We start from the raw sequence: 18,411 nt of genomic DNA on the forward strand, positions 1-18,411 counted from the left end.
GTTGTAGCATGTGATGTGGAGACATGCCAAAAAGACATTTGGAAGGGATAAAAAAGAAAAGTATAAAAAGCAACCAGTCATAATAAAAACTTGAATTTAACTTTCATTCAACCTGTGGGTTGTGTTTGGAATCGTCACTCATTAGGGTTCTGAGTTATTGACGCCTGATGTAGGTGCAAGCAAGTGTACCACTGCAATTACCATATACTAAATGAATATGGTTTATGAAAGCCCTTGATCTTAACATTTCAAGAACCTTATTACTGAGGAATATACAGAGCACATGATTTTAGCAAACATTTTCTCAAACAGAAGATGTAGAAGTTAATAAATTATAGTAAATGAACTCGGAATCAAAAAGGTAAGAATCCAAATAAGTTTAATGGGAGTTGACTTCAGATAGCTGTATAAATGGATGTTTGACTCATTCCAGATTCCAACTTATTGTAAACAAAACAGCAAGGCCTTCTCTCTATGTGCTCCTTACAAATAGATCTGAAAAGTCCAATCTACAGACTTTCACCTAAGTTTCTCATTGCTTATATTACCAACACAATACATTTGTTAAATCTTCAAAATGAAATATGCTGTCAACTAAATAATTTACTTTTTCAACAGAAAAAAAAACTCTGGTGTATATAAACAACAAATGTATAAACATGAAGAATTCAAAAAACCCATCAATGACTGGTTTACTTTCCAGCAAAACAATGTAGACGTCTTTGTATAAACTAAGAGTTAACCAACAGGGTTCCAACTCCATTTTAGCAATATCAAACACTGTACAAATATACATAGAACAATCTTATAAACTTTCAGAAGGATTTGTACATGAAGGTGTAGCCTTATCTGGTTTGTCAGAAGTTTATTTTAGATAACTGCAGCAGTTTTCAACAGGTAAATACTTCTATCTATACATTGCAACAGATTCTTTGCAGAGTTGCAGCACCAAAATTCAGCTACCTCACTGGAGATTTTGCCATAAAATTTGCCCAGTTAACTAGCAGAATTTGATCTCCACATGGTTGAGTTAATTGTTTTTCTGAATAGAAATGCCATTACTTTGAAGGAATGCTGGGATATAAACTGAGATTACAGCAGACCTTGAGCACCCAGGTAACACAACACGTGGTCAAATTACAAAAAAAACTGGATCAATGGGTAGATTTAGAATGAATTTATATCAGCACAGGTAGTAGGGAGCAGTAATCCTCTTTATTTAAAATGTTCAACTGATTGCTCACAGTGGAAATAAATAGGAATTTGCCAAAGATAAACAAACACAAAATGCTGGAATTCTACAACTTGATCAAAACTGGAGAAGGGACCTGTTTAAAAGGTAAAAAAAAAATTAGATGTGATCCTTCATCCCTGAAAAATTAACCTAGTATTATCTCTTTTCGATGCTGATTGGCAGGCGGACTGAGCCTTGCAACATTTTTATTTAACAACTGTGATTAAATGAGCAGTTTCTAACAGATTGAGAAAGGCACCATTGTGGTTGCTCTATTGTAATGTCTAATGTATTTGTTTTCTAATTTTATTTTATTTATTTAATAATTTACAAGACCCTGCTGATTTTGGTGAACTGATTTAATTCTGAAAAGCTGTCTTGATAACTGAATTTCAAATTTAGGTCTAAACCCAATGGAGTCTAGAAATGTGAATTTTGTTATACAGCAGTCTTGGTGTGCCACATATAATCTCTTTATTTGTTTGGTGTGATAATGCACTGAGTATTTTCAGCTTCCTGCATCACGCATAGATGGCCAAATTAAATACATAAACAGCAGAGTACGGACTGGAGAAGATATGATAAGGAAGTAGCTATTGATATATCTCAACTATTCTGCAAAGTAATTTACATTAATTATGTACTGACAATACTGTATGTTTCTTTTTAAGTTTCTTTGCTGATTAAAACATTTTCTGACATGAACAAATTGTTTACATTTTGTACTGAAAATTGTTTGTCACTTATTTTACTTAATGTTTTAACGAGAATTTAGTTAAAAGAAATCCCTGACCAAACATCTTAAATCAATATTGCCAATACACCTACTTTTTGCCAAATAGTTTAATGATATTTCCTATAACAAATTCAAAAGGCAAATGCAGCCCAGTTTAACACAATTGAAATGCCTACAACAAAGCAACACCTCCTTAGTACTGCACAGGTCAGTTTAGATTATGTGGTCACGTCTAAGAATCAGATGTGACATATCATCCAAGTTATGAGTAAAATTATTACTAATGAACCAGGCTGTTGTTTAAATTATTTTCACTATTGGTTGAAACTTAACAAGCTGGGCAATACTTAAAGATTGCTTACCCCAGATCAACTTTTCTGGCTGTTAGAGCTGAGGATTGAATATTGTGTGCTAATCTTACATCTTTTGATTTTCTGACTGTATAGTAGAAAACAGTGAACCATTCAGAATTACTGCAGCTGAACTCCAACACCAAAGAGGAAAAATATTCTCAGCTGAATAAAGCCAAGTATAGGCATTTTTCGCATCATATAATTTACAAGAAAACTGCGAATTAAAGACTAAACTATTTTTTTCTCCAACAACAGGACTTTCTTCCTTTACTTAGTGATTGGGAGAAAATCAGCAATGTGTTTCTTTTTGTGCTTATATATATTCTCAAGCTTATGGATTAACTCAGTTACATAGTTCTCAAAATAAAAGCGCAAATATTCTCTTAAATAAATGATTATTTATAACAAATACTCATATCAAGTCCAGATCTAACTGAAAGTAGGATTTAGTAAGAGATGGATAAATGGCACCACTGAGTTGAGGAATAAAACACATTAGCTATTTTCATCGAAGTTTCAGGCAAAGAAACAAACAATTTACTGCTAATGACGTTGGGCTCCTGCATAGCATTAGTTGAGGATGAATGTACATGATGAATTATACACTGTAATTATTATAGCACCACCTACAGACAAAAAAATTAATGATGCATTCAGTACTTCGCACTGGGAACATTTCTATATACCATCCCAGCAGCAGTTTGTTAAGACATAGCAGCACGCACAAGAGGCTGAAATTGTTTAGCAGTGATGGTTTTAGTGTGGGACTAGAGTCTATGACAATCAGGCAGCAAATGAGCTGCTGCTGGGGATCCCATCATAAGGCTAGAAGCTCTTTAGTCCCAAAAGCACCACTTGGGTGGTGGCTACTACTAGACTCCCCCTCTTTGAGCTACAGAGTGTCTGATCAGGAGGCTCCACATATCCGAGCCCAGAGAGTTTGATTAGTAAAATACCAGTAGCAGTGGTAAGAGGTCCTTAATTGGCAGGAAAACCCTCTTCCATCTTCTTGCTGTTCATAGAATTCAAAGGCATAGGGTAGCCGATGTGTATTCCACCATTGTCCTCGCTCCCATTGGAATTCCCTCATTAGTCAACTGCCTTTCCATCAGGGTCAAAGGGTTAGAGTAAAGATGAAGAAATAATTGAACCCAGGATAGGGAAGGTAACGAGGGGTAGGTTGGCAGACAGGAGGGAGGGAGAAGTATGGGTTAGAGAAATAAAATGCTGAGAGAATGTAGAAAAAAAGAGGAGAGAGGAGATGAGAAAGCGAGGAGAAAGCTGTTACAGAGATAGAAAAATAGAACACAAAGAGGCAATAGAGTGGGTTGTAGGGCAAGGCACTGCTTATTTCGGGTGGAGAGGGCTGGGTGATTGAGAGAGACCAGAATTATCCTTAAGGGGGAAGCAGGTCTCCTCCTTTACAGCTCCAATGTAGATTAGGCATATAAAGCCGATGAACGTTCAAGATGCTGGGTGAGGGGATTTTGTGGATCTTTATTAAGAAAACAAGCATTTGCACATGAAACAATTCTACACAGTTGAGGGAGAGATCTACGGCAAACGGAATATCAACAGTGCTCATTTGGTAAAGGCTTTTAAAGGTTGAATGTTCCAAAGGTGGTGTAGGAAGTGGGGCAATTGGGAGTTCTTGGCCAATACTGCACTATGATGGGTCATGTGAGGGTCAAATGTGGTAATGGTTGTAGTAACGTGTCCCTGGTTAGGAATATGGTACTTACTCTTCTAATTCATGAATGGTGCTCAGAGAGCTGGGTTTAGAGAAGTTTACTGGGGTTGTACTCTTCCAAGTACAATGGAGACCTCATTGTGTCATGGAGATCTTGGCTTCATCCTCTTAGTATTTGTCATATGCCAATGTCTGACAGGGCACATGTTCTGAGATGCAACAGTTAGTGTGGCATGTGATCATGTCATTAACTCCGGGGGGTTTTGGGAGAGTGCTGTCCTTGGTATGGAAGCTATTCATTTGTGACTCAGCAATTCAGTGGTTTAATGTTTAAGGAAAAACTTCACACATGATTTAACGTAGGACAGAAACACTCATGCTACTTTCACCCAAGATTCAGGCTGTGGTACCTGATTGTAGGTTGAGTTGGGTTATTGCATAATATTAATTGAGGGCCACTATAGATAATAAGTCACTGAATATAACCCACAACACCACCTTCAGGATTAGTATAAACTGTATGCTACAAACATTCAGCTTCTACAAAAGGATGAGATTAAATAAGATTATACCTTACAAGTGATATAAGGAGGCAAGGAGTTATATTACTTGATCATATACCTATTGAGGAACTGTTGCATCTCAGAACACGTTCCCTGTCTGCATGGTGTATCTTCACTTGCACAGAATCTTAAAAAATAGCTGTATTTCGCAGTAGTGCAAGGCTAAATATTTTTAGATAAGGCTCTACTAACAGCAAACTGCAAAATCATGCATTATGCTACACAGTTGATATCTTTTTCAACAAATGTGCTACACCATTGTCAAACATGTAACAGAGCTGAGGTAATAATGGCACAGAACTGCAAATGGAACTTCTGAGCATTTAAAAAGTTGGACAAAATGAATGCCCAGTATTTACAATCTCATTACACTTATTGAACGCACTGTGCCTAGCAAAGGAACACTTCACATCCAGCATGAGTGAACAAAAGCATGCTCATTTAAATTTGATTTAGGGAGCATAGAGTCAGAAGAGTCCAGCGGTCAGAGAGAGAATTCTTTAAATCTGGTTTTACTGTGAGTTACCCAATATTTGTCATGAAGCCCAGGCAGGTTATCACATTTCAAACATCTGACATGAGTTAAAATGCCATTTCTGAAGACTTGCATGTCCCAACTGCTTCATATTAAATTGAAAATAATAGGAGTACCTCCAAATGACTCCCTCTGGATTGAGATTATTCTTTTCTGGTGCACAATTTAAATACAGGAGGTTTGGTGGATGGACTGCTTCAAAAATAAATCTTTATTAGATTCTGGCTCAAAATCTTAAATTATATGGCAAAAATCGAATGTGTAACCCTAGGCTGTCTTTGCAATATAGTTGAAAGAGTGAAGATCAACATTAGTAGTTTAGAATCTGAACTATAGATCTCTTGTCTGTATGATTTTCCTCAATGTAAGTACTTTCATGTCTTGCACGCTATTAGGTTTGTATCTTGGTGTGGCGTTGAATTAAATTTATGTTTCTCCAGCAGTACAGCAAGTCAGTGATAAGTGCAACTCAACAAGTATTCAAAGTAAAGTGCATCATCACAGAGAGTAGTATAAATGTGTAATGTGGGCTCAAATTTGTATCCAATAAGATCTCCATTTAGCTTTTACTTCAACTAACATCATACATACCAGTATTCAATTTTCATTTTACCAACCTAATTAGATTGGCTTTAAACTGGAAAATAAATTTTGATCATGAAAATATAAGCACCAAAAAAATATATAAATATAACAGAAACGTTGGAATCGCTAATTAAACGGTACACATTCTGGATCCAATTTCTAGATACTGCTTGAGATAAACTGTTTACTTTGTGAACAAGTTTATTAAAATATCCTCTGTCAGTGTGAAATGCCAAACATAGGAATGAATGTGTATTCAGTTACTACACTGAAGAGTTTTGACTTTGATACTTATGTCTTAGATCTTTCAGGTGATATAATTCTGATTAATTCCTGTTTCTTGATCTTGAAACATGTTACCCAATTCATTCAAAATTAATACCATTTTGTTCTGTTAGTATCTAAGTCAGATACAAATTAATTTTTCAAACAAAAAGTTGCACACGCACAGCTGTGTTTCTTTAACACAGAAGAGCATATTGTGTTATAATGTTTGGATGCAAGTTTAATCTATACTCTGTTGAATGACTGCTTCAGATTCATAATATGCAGTGCTATCATTTAGCTCAAGAATCCATGAAGAAGAGTGGGAGAAACCAGGAAAACTCTTCATCAGACTTTCTTGCTATCTTCTTGCAGCTGTCTGAGAATGCAGTTCTTAAATGACTGTGAATAGACCACCAACCTGTGCTCTCAAAGGAGACTAGTGTTGTGTATGATAGCGAGTGAATTGGGTAGAAAGGAAAGGAAGTTATATACCTTGCGTAAAAAGCGATTAAAGGAAAAATGATAACCAAAATTTGGGAACAGGAATAAATATTGATTATTTCACAAGAATCACTTAATCCATTACTAATTGTTTTTCATGGTTAGTGGATCACAAACTTAGGTGCACTCAACATAATTAGTTGGGTAGAAAATATTTTAATGAACCTAGTTAAAGTATTTTTAACACTTCCTTTAAACATCCCAGCAATCCTTATTTTGTTGCACTAAGGTCAGAACTGACCTATTATTTTTCTGTTCTGTTTGGGTGGCTGGTCCATGCCTGATTTGAAACAACAGAAGTACTGGCTGGCTTAGTATACACACCTGCTAGTACCCAATCAATTCATTCCCTATTATTCAACGTGGGAATAGTTTGTCGATCAGTCATGATTTTGGTTCACCTTGTGAATGTAATAACTTTCTCACAGTCTTCAGTTAATAGTTCCACCGTAGAACCAAGGAGGTCCAACAACTCAGGTACACACCGTACCAGTTCCAGAGACATCCTGCCATCGAGGGAGCAGAACTGAAGGTTCCCAAGTTGGAAATGTACCTGGCTTGTGGACACCTGTTTGTAAAATTCTACCTCTGTAATGGTAGCTATTTCAAAGTGAGGGAAGCGGGATTGGAAAATCCTGACTGACATTTTCAGTCTTCGAAGAACTTCGGCTAATACAAGCCAATTGCAAGGGCTGCACAAACAGAAAGAAATACCAAATAAAGTAGAATTTACAACTATGCAGGATAACCATAACAAATAGTCCAAAACTCTACAGGTACCATACCATAGAATTCATACAAAATTATCCATGAACAATTTATCTTTCATTTATCTTGTGAAACAACAAGAAAGCTAATTTTTTGTAAGTTTTTTTTATTCATTCTTGGCTAGGCAGCATTTATGTTCCATCCCTAATTGCCCAGAGGGCAGTTAAGAGTCAACCACATTGTGTGGATTTGGTATCACATATAGACCAGACCAGGTGAGGATGGCAGATCTCCTTCCCTATAGGACATTAGTGAATCAGATAGGTTTTCCCAGACAATTGGCAATGGTTTTATAGTAGTCATTAGATTCTTAATTCCAGATTTTACTGAATTCAAATTCCACTATTTGCTGTATGGGGATTTGAACCTGGGTCACCAGAACGTTATCTGGGTCGCTGGACTAACAATCCAGTGATACCACTATATCAACTCCTCATAAGTCCCCTTTAGTTATCCTTTGCGATTTAATTGATTAAAGTAATGAATGGTAAATCATAATCTAGAATTATGCAATGTTTTGATATGTTCCTGAAGTACAACAGTTCAATTTTTAAACCCATGTAATTACAGGTAATCAAATAAAGTCTGTTTCTGAATTCACAAAGTGATCATTTTTGTCAAACAGCCAATACAACATTCAGTGGTTTTATTCTGATAACCATATTACTCCTATTCAGAAACTGCAGTCAGAGAAATATCAACCAATGAAAAGTACTGCCACTTAAATTTAGTCTTGATCAAAATTAACACAAGAAGTGTCAGGAATAAAGGTGATGAACTTAGAACATGGATTAGTACTTGCAGCTATGGTGTTGTGGTCATTAGAGACTTGGATATCACTGGGGCAAGAATGGTTGTTGGATGTTCTGGGGTTTGGATGTTTCAAAAGGAATATGGAGGGGGTTAAATAGGTGGGGGAGTGCCATTGCTAATTAGGGATAGTATAACAGCTGCTGAAAGAGAGGTTGTCAAGGAAAGTTTGCCTACTGAGTTAATAGGTGAAGTCAAAAACAGGAAAGGATCAGTCACTTTATTGGGATTTTCTATACACCACCCCAACAGCAACCGAGACATGGAGGAGCAGATTGGGAGGCAGATTTTGGAGAGGTGTAGAAGTAACAGGGTTGTTGTCATGGGTGACTTCCACTTCCCTAATATGGATTCAAATCTCCTTAGTCCAAATAGTTTGGATGAAGCTGATTTTGTCAGGTGTATCCAGAAAGGATTTCTGGCTCAATATGTAGATAGACTAACTAGAGAGGAGGCCATATTGGATTTGGTGCTTGACAATGAACCAGGTCAGATGTCAGATCTTTCGGTGAAAGAGCATTTCGGTCGTAGTGATCACAACTCCTTGACCTTTACAATACTCATGGAGAGGGATAGGAGCAGATGGTATGGGAAAATATTTAACTGGGGGAGGGAGAATTACAATGTTATTAGGTAGGAACTATGGAGCATAAATTGGGAGCAGATATTCTCAAGAAAATGCGCAACAGAAGAAGCACAACAGAGGTTGGTTAGAGACTTGCATTGAGTACTAGATAGGTTTTTCCCACTGAGGCAATGAAGGGATGGTAGGGGGAAGGAACCTTGGGTGAAACATCTAGTCAAGAGGAAGAAGGAAGCTTACTTAAGATTGAGGAAGCAAGGATCAGACAGGGCTCGAGAGAGTTACAAGGTAGCCAGAAAGGAACTGTAGAATGGACTTAGGGGCCACACGGTGGCTCAGTGGTTAGCACTGCTGCCTCACAGCACCAGGGATCCAGGTTCAATTCCAGCCTAGGGTGACTGTATGGAGTTTGCACATTCTCCCCGTGTCTGCGTGGGTTTCCTCCGGGTGCTCCGGTTTCTTCCCACAGTCCAAAGATGTGTAGGTCAGGTGAATTTGCCATGGTAAATTGCCCATACTATTAGGTGCATTAGTCAGAGGGAAATGGGTCTGGGTGGGTTACTCTTCGGGGGTCGGTGTGGACTGGTTGGGCCGAAGAACCTGTTTCCATACTGTAGGGAATCTAAAAATCTAGAAGTGGGCATGAAAAAGCCTTGGCAGGTAGGATTAAGGAAAACCCCAACGCATTCTACACTTGTAAGGGACAAGAGGATGGCCAAAGGATGAGGATAGGGCTGATCAGAGATAGCGGAGGGAACTTATGCCTGGAGTCAGAGGAGGTGGGGAAAACCTTAATGAATACTTAGTTTCTGCATTCACTAGTGAGAGGGACCTTTTCGTTTGTGAGTACAGCTTGAAACTGGCTGGTACACTCAAACAGATTGTTGCTAAGAAGGAGGATGTGCTAGACATTTTGAAAAATATGAGGATAGGTAAGTCTCCTGGGCTAGACAGAATATATCCAAGATTACTACGGGAAATGAGAGAAGAGATTACTGCACCTTTGGCGATGATCTTGGCACCCTCACTGTCCAATGGAGTACTACCAGGTGATTAGAGGGTGACAAAGGTTATTCCCTTGTTCAAAAAAAGGGAATAGGGATAATCCAGGGAATTACAGATCAGTCAGTCTTATGTTGGTGGTGGGCAAATTATTGGAGAGGATTCTAAGAGACAGGATTTATGATTATTTGGAAAAGCATAGCTTGATTAGAGATAGTCAGCATGGCTTTGTGAGGGGCAGGTCATGCCTCACAAGCCTTACTGAATTGCTGAATTTGGAGGTGCTGGTGTTGGATTGGAGTGTACAAAGTTAACCATCACATACCAGGTTATAGTCCAACAGATTTATTTGAAAGCAGCAGCTTTTGCAGCCTTATTCCTTCATCAGGTGGTTGTTGAACCATCTGAAGGAGCAGTGCTCTGAAAGCTAGTGCTTCCAAATAAACCTGTCGACTATAACCTGGTGTTGTGTGATTTTTAACTGAACTCTTTGAGAATGTGACAAAACACATTGATGAAGGTAGAGCAGTAGACCTGGAGTATATGGATTTTAGCACGGCGTTTGATAAGGTTCTTCATGGTAGGTTCATTCAGAAAGTAAGGAGGCATGGGATACAAGGAAACCTGTCTGTCAGGTACAGAACTGGCTGGCCCTTAGAAGACAGAGGGTGGTGGTTGATGGAAAGTATTCAGACTGGAGCTTGGTGACCAGTGGCGTTCCGCAGGGATCTGTTCTGGGACCTCTGCTCTTTGTGATTTTTAGAAATTACTTGATGAAGAAGTGGGTTAGTAAGTTTGCTGATGACATGAAGGTTGTTGGGGTTGTGGATAGTATGGAGGGCTGTCGTAGGTTGCAACTGGAGGTTGACAGAATGCAGAGCCGGGCTGATAAGTAGCAGTGGAAAAGTGTGAAGTGATTCATTTTGGAAGGTCGAAATTGAATGCATATTACGGGTTAAAGGCAGGATTCTTGGCAGCGTAGAGGTACAAAGGTACTTGGGGTCCACGTCCATAGGTCCCTCAAAATTTCCACCCAGGTTGATAGGGTTATTAAGAAGGCGTATGGTGTGTTGGCTTTCATTAGCAGGGGGATTGCATTTAAGAACTGTGAGATTATACTGCAGCTCTATAAAGTCCTGGTTAGACCACACTTGGAATATTGTGTTCAGTTCTGGTCGCCCCATTATCAGAAGGATGTGGAAGCTTTACAGAGGGTGTAGAGGAGATTTACTAGGATGCTGCATGGACAGGAGGGCATGTCTTATGAAGAAAGGTTGAGGGTGCTAGGGCTTTTCTCACTGGAGTGAAGAAAGATGAGAGGTGACTTAATAATGGTGTAAAAGATGATGAGAGGCATAGATAGAGTGGATAGTCAGAGACCTTTTCCAAGGGCAGAAATGGCTATTATGAGGGGACATAACTTTAAGGTGACTGGAGGAAGGTTTAGGATAGGATGTCAGAGGTAGGTTCTTTACATAGAGAGTGCTGAATGTGTGGAATTTACTGCCAGCAGTGGTAGTAGAGTCAGTTACATTAGGGACATTTAAGCAACTCTTGGATAGGCGCACGGAAGATAGTACAATGAAGGGTATGTAGGGTAGTCTGATCTTAGAGGAGGATAAAAGGTCGGCACAACATAGAGGGCCGAAGGACCTGTACTGTGCTGTACTGTTCTATGTTATAAAATAAACAAAAGACTGTATGAATCTACAAAATAAGAAGGTAAGTTTTATCTCCCATGCCCCACCTCCTTACACCTAGCAGGAATAGTGTAAGCAGGATGTTAGATAGTTCTGGCAATGGAGGAAATGTAATAAAAGGTTTAACTGTCTGATTCCTTGGGATGGCAGGTCTGATGCATGACAAGAGACTGGATCAATTAGGCTATATCCACTGCAGTTTAGAATAATTAGGGAGGATCTCATAGAAGCCTATGAAGTTACAATAGGACTGGACAGGATAAATGCAGAATGCTCCTGATAATTAGAGAGTCCTAAACCAGGGTATTTGGTAGGCCATTTAGGACTGAGATGAGGAAATATTTCTTCATCCAGACAGTGGTGAACCTGTGGAATTCTCTGCCAGAGTGGCTGAGGTCAAAACATTGAATGTTTACAAGAGTGAGTTAGATATAATTCTTAGGGGCTGAAATGAAAGAGTATGGGGTGAAAGTGGGAATAAAGGTACTCAGTTAAATTGCCAGCCATTATCATGCTAGTGGCAAAGCAGACTCGAAGGGACAAATGGCTTAATGCTGCTTCTTCTTTTTATATAGGGCCTGTAATGGCTGGATCCTGGCTTCAAGGTGGTAACTTTTTATTTCAACTTCTAAGATCTCCTTGTGGGTCAGTAGGAGTACGTGGAAATCTGGTGCTTACCTATCCCAGAATGTATATCTCCAACAAATCCTTAACCTAAGAAGACTTTTCCACTCTTTCTTAACTATCCCAATGACGAAAGATCAATGTTTTAATTCAAGAACACCAAATTTGTCAATGGATTAAATTCCCACCATTATATTTTAAACTATGTTGGATTAGACTTCCGGTCTTACCCATGAGAAAGGCAAGCTTGTATATTGTAACATGTAAGAAGAGGTCTGTCTGAAAACTCAAATGTAAAATAATTGATATCTTCATCTTCCTCTTCATCAAGGCCAGGAGGGTTTGCCAAAATGTTACAAGAAGTTTCCTTGTCCTGCTCTGAAAAGTTCAAATAAAATGATTAGGTCAAGACAATTATACACAGGCAGCCTTACAAGTAATTAACAAAACTCTATGATTACTTGAATAGCCAAACAGTATTTCCTGAGTTAATGAATGAATGATATTTAGAAAGCAATTTAGGATCATCACTTTTAGGTCATTCTCTCATGACATAGTTTATTATATTAAAAGCAGTTTTTCAGAATCATTTTCAAAAGATAACATTACTTCTTTAGTAATGTTAGAGCTACTGAAATCCTTATTGAAGCAATGGAATTGTATAGGAAGTTCACTAAAAAAGAAGGAAAGCATTGGTGTTAGAAAGTTAAGGTCAAAATGCGAACTAATGTTAAGAAGAGTTGCTCAGGGTTGAGTACTTGGGCCCCCCGTTTCTAACTACATTAATTATGCTGATATACAAAACTAAGGTGAGCTGTGACAACATTACTGTCAGTAGTGCAAGAAGAGTTGTTGAGTCAAGTTTCACAGGAGTAATTCTAATATGTATTAATTACCTGGATATTGGCAAAATGACAAAGAAATTGTAGCAAAGGATTTAGGTTGTAATTTAACAAAGCACAAAAAATTATTATTACTGCTAACATAAATAACTTGGGGTGTGTGTGTGTGTGTGTGTGCAAATCACTGAATGTGGCAGTTTAGATTGAAAAGGTTATTGAAAAGAAATATGAGAATCTGGGTTTTATAAATAGATGAGAATAGTACAAATGCAACAAGGTTATGATTAGCTTTATGAAGTAATTGTTTCGCCTCAACTGGAAATGTGTTCAATTCTGGGCACCTTTGGTAGAATGTGAACACTTTAGAAAATGTGTGGTAGATTTTGAGAATGATTCCAGGGATGAAGGAGTTCAGTTAGGAGATTTTCTTGATGAAGCTAGAGTTGTTCATTTTAGAAAAATTAATGAGTTTGATAGAAGTGTTCAAACAACATTATTAGCAAGTGACAGACAGAGCAAATTGATCCCACAAACGAAGGGATTAGATCCAAGCTCTGCAGTCTTGCAAAAGGTGGTGGTGAATGGTGGAAGACAACGAAAAAACTCACTGGGGAGGAGGATCCACAAATATCTCCAATCTCAATGAGGGAAGAGACCACAAAAGATAAGACTGAAGTATTCGCGACAGCCTTCAGCCAGATGTGCCAAGTGGATGATCTATCTCAGCTTCCTAGAGGTCCCCAACACCGTGGATGCCAGTCTTCACACAATTTGGTTCACTCCAATTGACATGAAGAAATAGTTGGAGGCACTCAATACTGCAACATTCAGGCAATTTTCTGTATGCCAGAACGTCCCATATTCCTAGCCAAACTGTTCCAGTACAGCTACAACACTGACTTGATAGATGGTGTGCTGATTTTTTGCAGTTGGTTAATGTGGTGGATAAGTCACTGAAACATTGCTACCCAGGACTGCAGATGTTCTTTAACATCAGATCATAAGTCTATTATGCAAAATTTAAAAAATACTATATATCTAATACAGTTATAAAGATCTTAACACATGAAGCAAAACAAAGTTTCAATCTATTTCCCAACACTATTTGTTTAGGTACTCAATTCCAGAGAAATATCACTCCTATCTCAATTTTTTAAACTGGTTTAATTAATTGATTGTTTACAATTTCTTTTCCTTGGAATGCTGAGACAGTTTTATGACTTCTTGAGTCTGCTGGCTTTAACCATTCACAACTCTGATTGTCTAAACTTCCTTAGTTCAACTAACTCAAAGACTTTGACACAAACTCTCCCATGGAAGCTCCCTGACCTAAAGCTGGATTCTCCTGCTTAGAAAACTAAAATCTGTTTTCCCCTCTGAATTATAGTCAAAAAATGAATTAGTACTCCCGGTTTAGTTTCTAAAATCAGCAGTGTAAATATCTGATCCATTAACACCATGGGTATACTGCCGGCATTTGAATGCAGTTCAATGCTTTTGTGGAAATAATACATTTGAGTCACTATTTCAAAAGATTTTCTGACCTTTTTAAAACTGACAAAAGTCCAACTGTTTCTAACTTAAAATTCAAATACAGTCACATCACACAGACATACCCACCTCACCAACACATGATGTGCACTAAAGGGTTCCACCCATCTTATGCTGACAATCTAACATTGCCTTTGCAGTGTGCTTCTTACTCATTGGGGTGGTCTCACCACCTGGCAGGATTATGCATGATTATGCAACGATTCCCATCAATCTCAACATTCTTGTGCTCTCAAAGCAGGGCATGCTTGTGCACAAGAGGAAGGAGAGGACTCTGATTGGCAGAGGACTCCCTGACCACTGAATCTTCACCATATTCGAGGAAAGTTTGGTCCAGCTGATGTTGAAGACCAATATCAGTTCTAACCTGATGGAGAGACTGGATTAACAGAATCTTATGTGCACCACAATTGTCAGTTCTTTGTAAAAGTGCAGCCATTCTCATACATTCCTGTAAATATATATGCACTTATACTGTTCTCAAGTTTCATGTGATCTAATGTCATTTCCCATTAAGAGTCTGCACAGTTGTCTGAAGCAAAAACAGTGTAGAATCCTTCCTCATTACAAGGACATGTGGTCTTTCTCACAGGACACCTTTTAATGTTTCACTTCATTAGCAATATGTACCTTTGAGAACCACGGAGCCAGTACTTGAACAATGGAATCAAAGCTCTAAATGTTCCATTCAGGGACACAACTTTGTCTCATGAATTCAACAGCAGAGTATATAACCAGCACAATGACACAATGAGCCCCACACATGTAAGTCATGCAAAGATGTCAGTAGAACTTAGAGATGAAAACGCCAATGGTTTTCTCCATGCCTGGAATCTCTACAGTCAGGGTAGGCATTCTCAGTAAATGGGGAAAGCAAAGCACATCTGAGGTGACACTCATAATTTCTTCTTTTTGGGGAGAGAGTGCAGAGTGAGGAAATGTTAGCATTGTATCCGTCATGATACTGGAATAGATGCAGGTATGAGGACCTAGGTCAAGCAGTCAGCATTAGCTAAAAGATGCCATGAGTTGAGGACTTAACAATAAGCAGTCAGAGATAGAAACAGATTCACTGTAGCTGATTGGAATTGGTCCTCATTGTAAAGCTACTAAATTATACAAAAAGTAATATAGATAAGTGATTAATATAATTTAAAATTGATTAAAACACAGTTAAGTATGGCAGGACAGTGACATGTCACAGTTGTAGAATGTAAGTGTTCCTGGATGTCACTTTGCTCCAGACTAAACACATCAATGGCAATCAGTTTAAAGTTTGACCAGTTTCAGCTCAGTTTATCAACAGGAGGCTGAATTACAGACACTGCAATACAACAGGTGTGGTAAGTTACCTTACAATCACACTTCTTGGGGTTGGTTCATCTGATTTGGTCAGTGTCCATCAACGGAAGTGGGATTGCGAGTGAGGCAGGTAAAGGAACTCAAAGTGGGAGTGGAAGACCTTCGTACTTTGCAGCCGTCTAACACATTTTGAGTTCTTTCAATTGGATGAGAGTCAGGGCTTCACGGACAATGGGCTGACAAATTTGTCTATCACATTTGGAAAAGTATGGAAATATTAGCAATAGACAGCATGGTTTTGCATGGGAAAGGTCATGTTACAAACATTTTGAGGAAGTGACAAAGATGATTGATGAGGACAGGGCAGTAGGTATATGGACTTTAACAAGGTCTTTGACAAGGTCCGTCATGGGAAGCTGATGGAAAAGATGAAGAGCAGGGGATCTGTGGTGAGCTGTTAAGTTGGATACAGAATTGGCTTGATCATAAAAGGCAGATAGTAATGGTGGAAGGTGTTTTTCAGACTGGAGATCTGTGACCAGTGGTGTACTGCAGAGATCAGTGCTGGGACCCCTGTTTTTGTAACATATATAAATGATTTGGAGGAGAGTATAGGTGGCCTGATTAGTAATTTTGCAGACAACACAAAGATTGGGACAGCTGCAGATAGTAAAGAGGATTGCCAAAAGATACAACAGGATATAGATAGGATGGAGAGGTGAAATGGCAAGTGGAGTTTAATCTGGACAAATGTAAAATCTAATGCAGGAACAAAGTTTACAGTAAATGGTAGAACCCTCAGTAGCATCAACACACAGAGAGATCTAGGTGTACAGGTCCACAGTTCACTGAAAATGGCAACATAAGTGAATAAGGTGGTCAAGAAGGCATATGGCAGAGTATAAAGATTGACAAGTCACATTGCAGCTGTATAAACCTTTAGGTAGGCAACATTTGAAATATTTTGTACAGTTCTGTCGCCAGACTACCAGATGGATGTTGAAAGTGTTGGAGAGGTGGAGTAATATTTTAGCAGGATGCTGTCTGGTATGGAGGGTATTAGCTATGAGAGACATTGGACAAACTTAGTCTGTTTTCACTTGAATGTCGAAAGACGAGAGGTGACCTGATAGGTGTTTACAGAAGTTTGAGAAGCTTGGATAGAATGGATTATCACGAGTCTTCTTCCCAGGGTAGAAATGTCAATTACTAGGGGACATAGATTTAAGGTAAGTGGGGATAAATTTAAAGGAGGTGTGAGAAGTAGGTTTTTATTTAAACACAGAGGATGCTAAGTGCACTGCCAGAGGAGATGGTGAAGACAAGTACACCAGCAATGTCTTTAAAGGCATCTTCACAGATTTATGAACAAGCAGGAATACAAGCAGCATACAGGCAAAAGGTTTTTAGTTTATGAAGGCATCACATGTAGTTGCAGTCTTGGTGGACTGAAGAGCCTGTACTGTATTATTCCTTAATCATGGTAACATGGTACAGGAAGCCCTTCAAGAGACAGAGGAAGAAGAATGTAGTGGTAGTAGGGGACAGTACTGTGAGGAAATTTACACTATTCTCTGCATCAAAGAATAAGAGTCCAGAAAACTGTATTGCCTGCCCAGTGCCAGGGTTCGGGAAATCTTCTCAGAACTGGAGAAGAATGTGCAATGAGAGGAGTAAGGTACAGTGTTGTGGTCTATGTAAACACAAAGGACATTGGCAGGATAAAGAAGGAGGTTCTTTATTGTCCATATGAGGAGCTAGCAAAAAAATTAAGAAGCAAAACCTCAAAGATCATAATCTTTGCATTATTACCTAAGACATGCAAATTAGCATAGGGCAAGCCAAATTATAGAGATGCATGCTTGGCTCAAAGACTGGTATAGGAGAAGTGGGTTCAGAATTGGGAAAAGACCGATGGGACGGTTCCCACTTGAACAGTGCTGCAGTTGGTGTTCTTGCAGAACACATAACAAAGCAATTAGAGACTATTAAAATAAACAGTGAGGCATGGGATCAAAGTTGAGAACAAATCAAAGAGTGGAATAAATATCAAAGAGAAATGCATTGATACAAGAAATAGACAATGGCAGGAAGGGATAGAGAGTAAAAGTTAACCAACATACAAGATTTGAATTTATAAGGAATACAAAGAATTTCCTTATACACTCACGACTGTGAGACCAAATTCCACCCCAATTCCATTTAAAAGTTTGCTGACGGCATCATGATCGTAGGGCTGACCTCAAACAATGACAAGACAGAATACAGGAAGGAGACTGAGTACATGTGGGGATTTGGTGTAAAGACAACAATCTCTCCATCAACATCAACAAATGAAGGATGTTGATGGAGAGATTGTTGACTTCAGGAAACAGAGTGGAGAGCACGCACCTGTCTGTACTAATGGTGCTGAAGTGGAGATGGTCAATGAGAGGGGTCAGATAGTGTTGTGGTCTTCATAGGCACAAGGGACATTGGCAGGATAAACAAGGAGGTTCTTTATTATCACTCTGAGAAGCTAAGCAACAAATTATGAAGCAAAACCTCAAAAAATTACAATCTCTGCATTATTACCCAAGACGTGTGCAAATCAGCATAGGTCAAGTCAGATTATAGAGATGAATGCTTGGCTCAAAGACTGGTATGGGATAAGTGGGTTCCAGTTCATGAAGCACTGGCACCAGAATTGGGAAAAGACCAAGAAATGGCTTCAAGTTCCTGGGAGTGACGATCATCAACAATCTGTTCTGATCCACCCATGCTGA

General features: G+C 38.7%; 1 protein-coding gene across 6 annotated transcripts in view; it reads right to left on the bottom strand.

Moving 5' to 3' along the window:
• Positions 1-362: 362 nt before the first annotated feature.
• Positions 363-18,411, bottom strand: part of LOC140495864 (BCL-6 corepressor-like protein 1) — a 262,058-nt gene continuing 244,009 nt past the window's right edge. For all 6 annotated transcript variants that reach the window (XM_072595068.1, XM_072595065.1, XM_072595063.1 and 3 more), the window contains 2 exons: positions 12,182-12,329; positions 363-7,156 (listed from right to left, as the gene is read on the bottom strand). In XM_072595068.1, the coding sequence (XP_072451169.1) occupies positions 6,862-7,156; positions 12,182-12,329 (443 nt within the window). In that variant the 3' untranslated portion in view covers positions 363-6,861. The remainder of the gene's footprint in view (positions 7,157-12,181; positions 12,330-18,411) is intronic.

This window comes from Chiloscyllium punctatum, chromosome 25 (assembly GCF_047496795.1).
Source record: "Chiloscyllium punctatum isolate Juve2018m chromosome 25, sChiPun1.3, whole genome shotgun sequence".
Classification (NCBI taxonomy): Eukaryota; Metazoa; Chordata; class Chondrichthyes; order Orectolobiformes; family Hemiscylliidae; genus Chiloscyllium; species Chiloscyllium punctatum.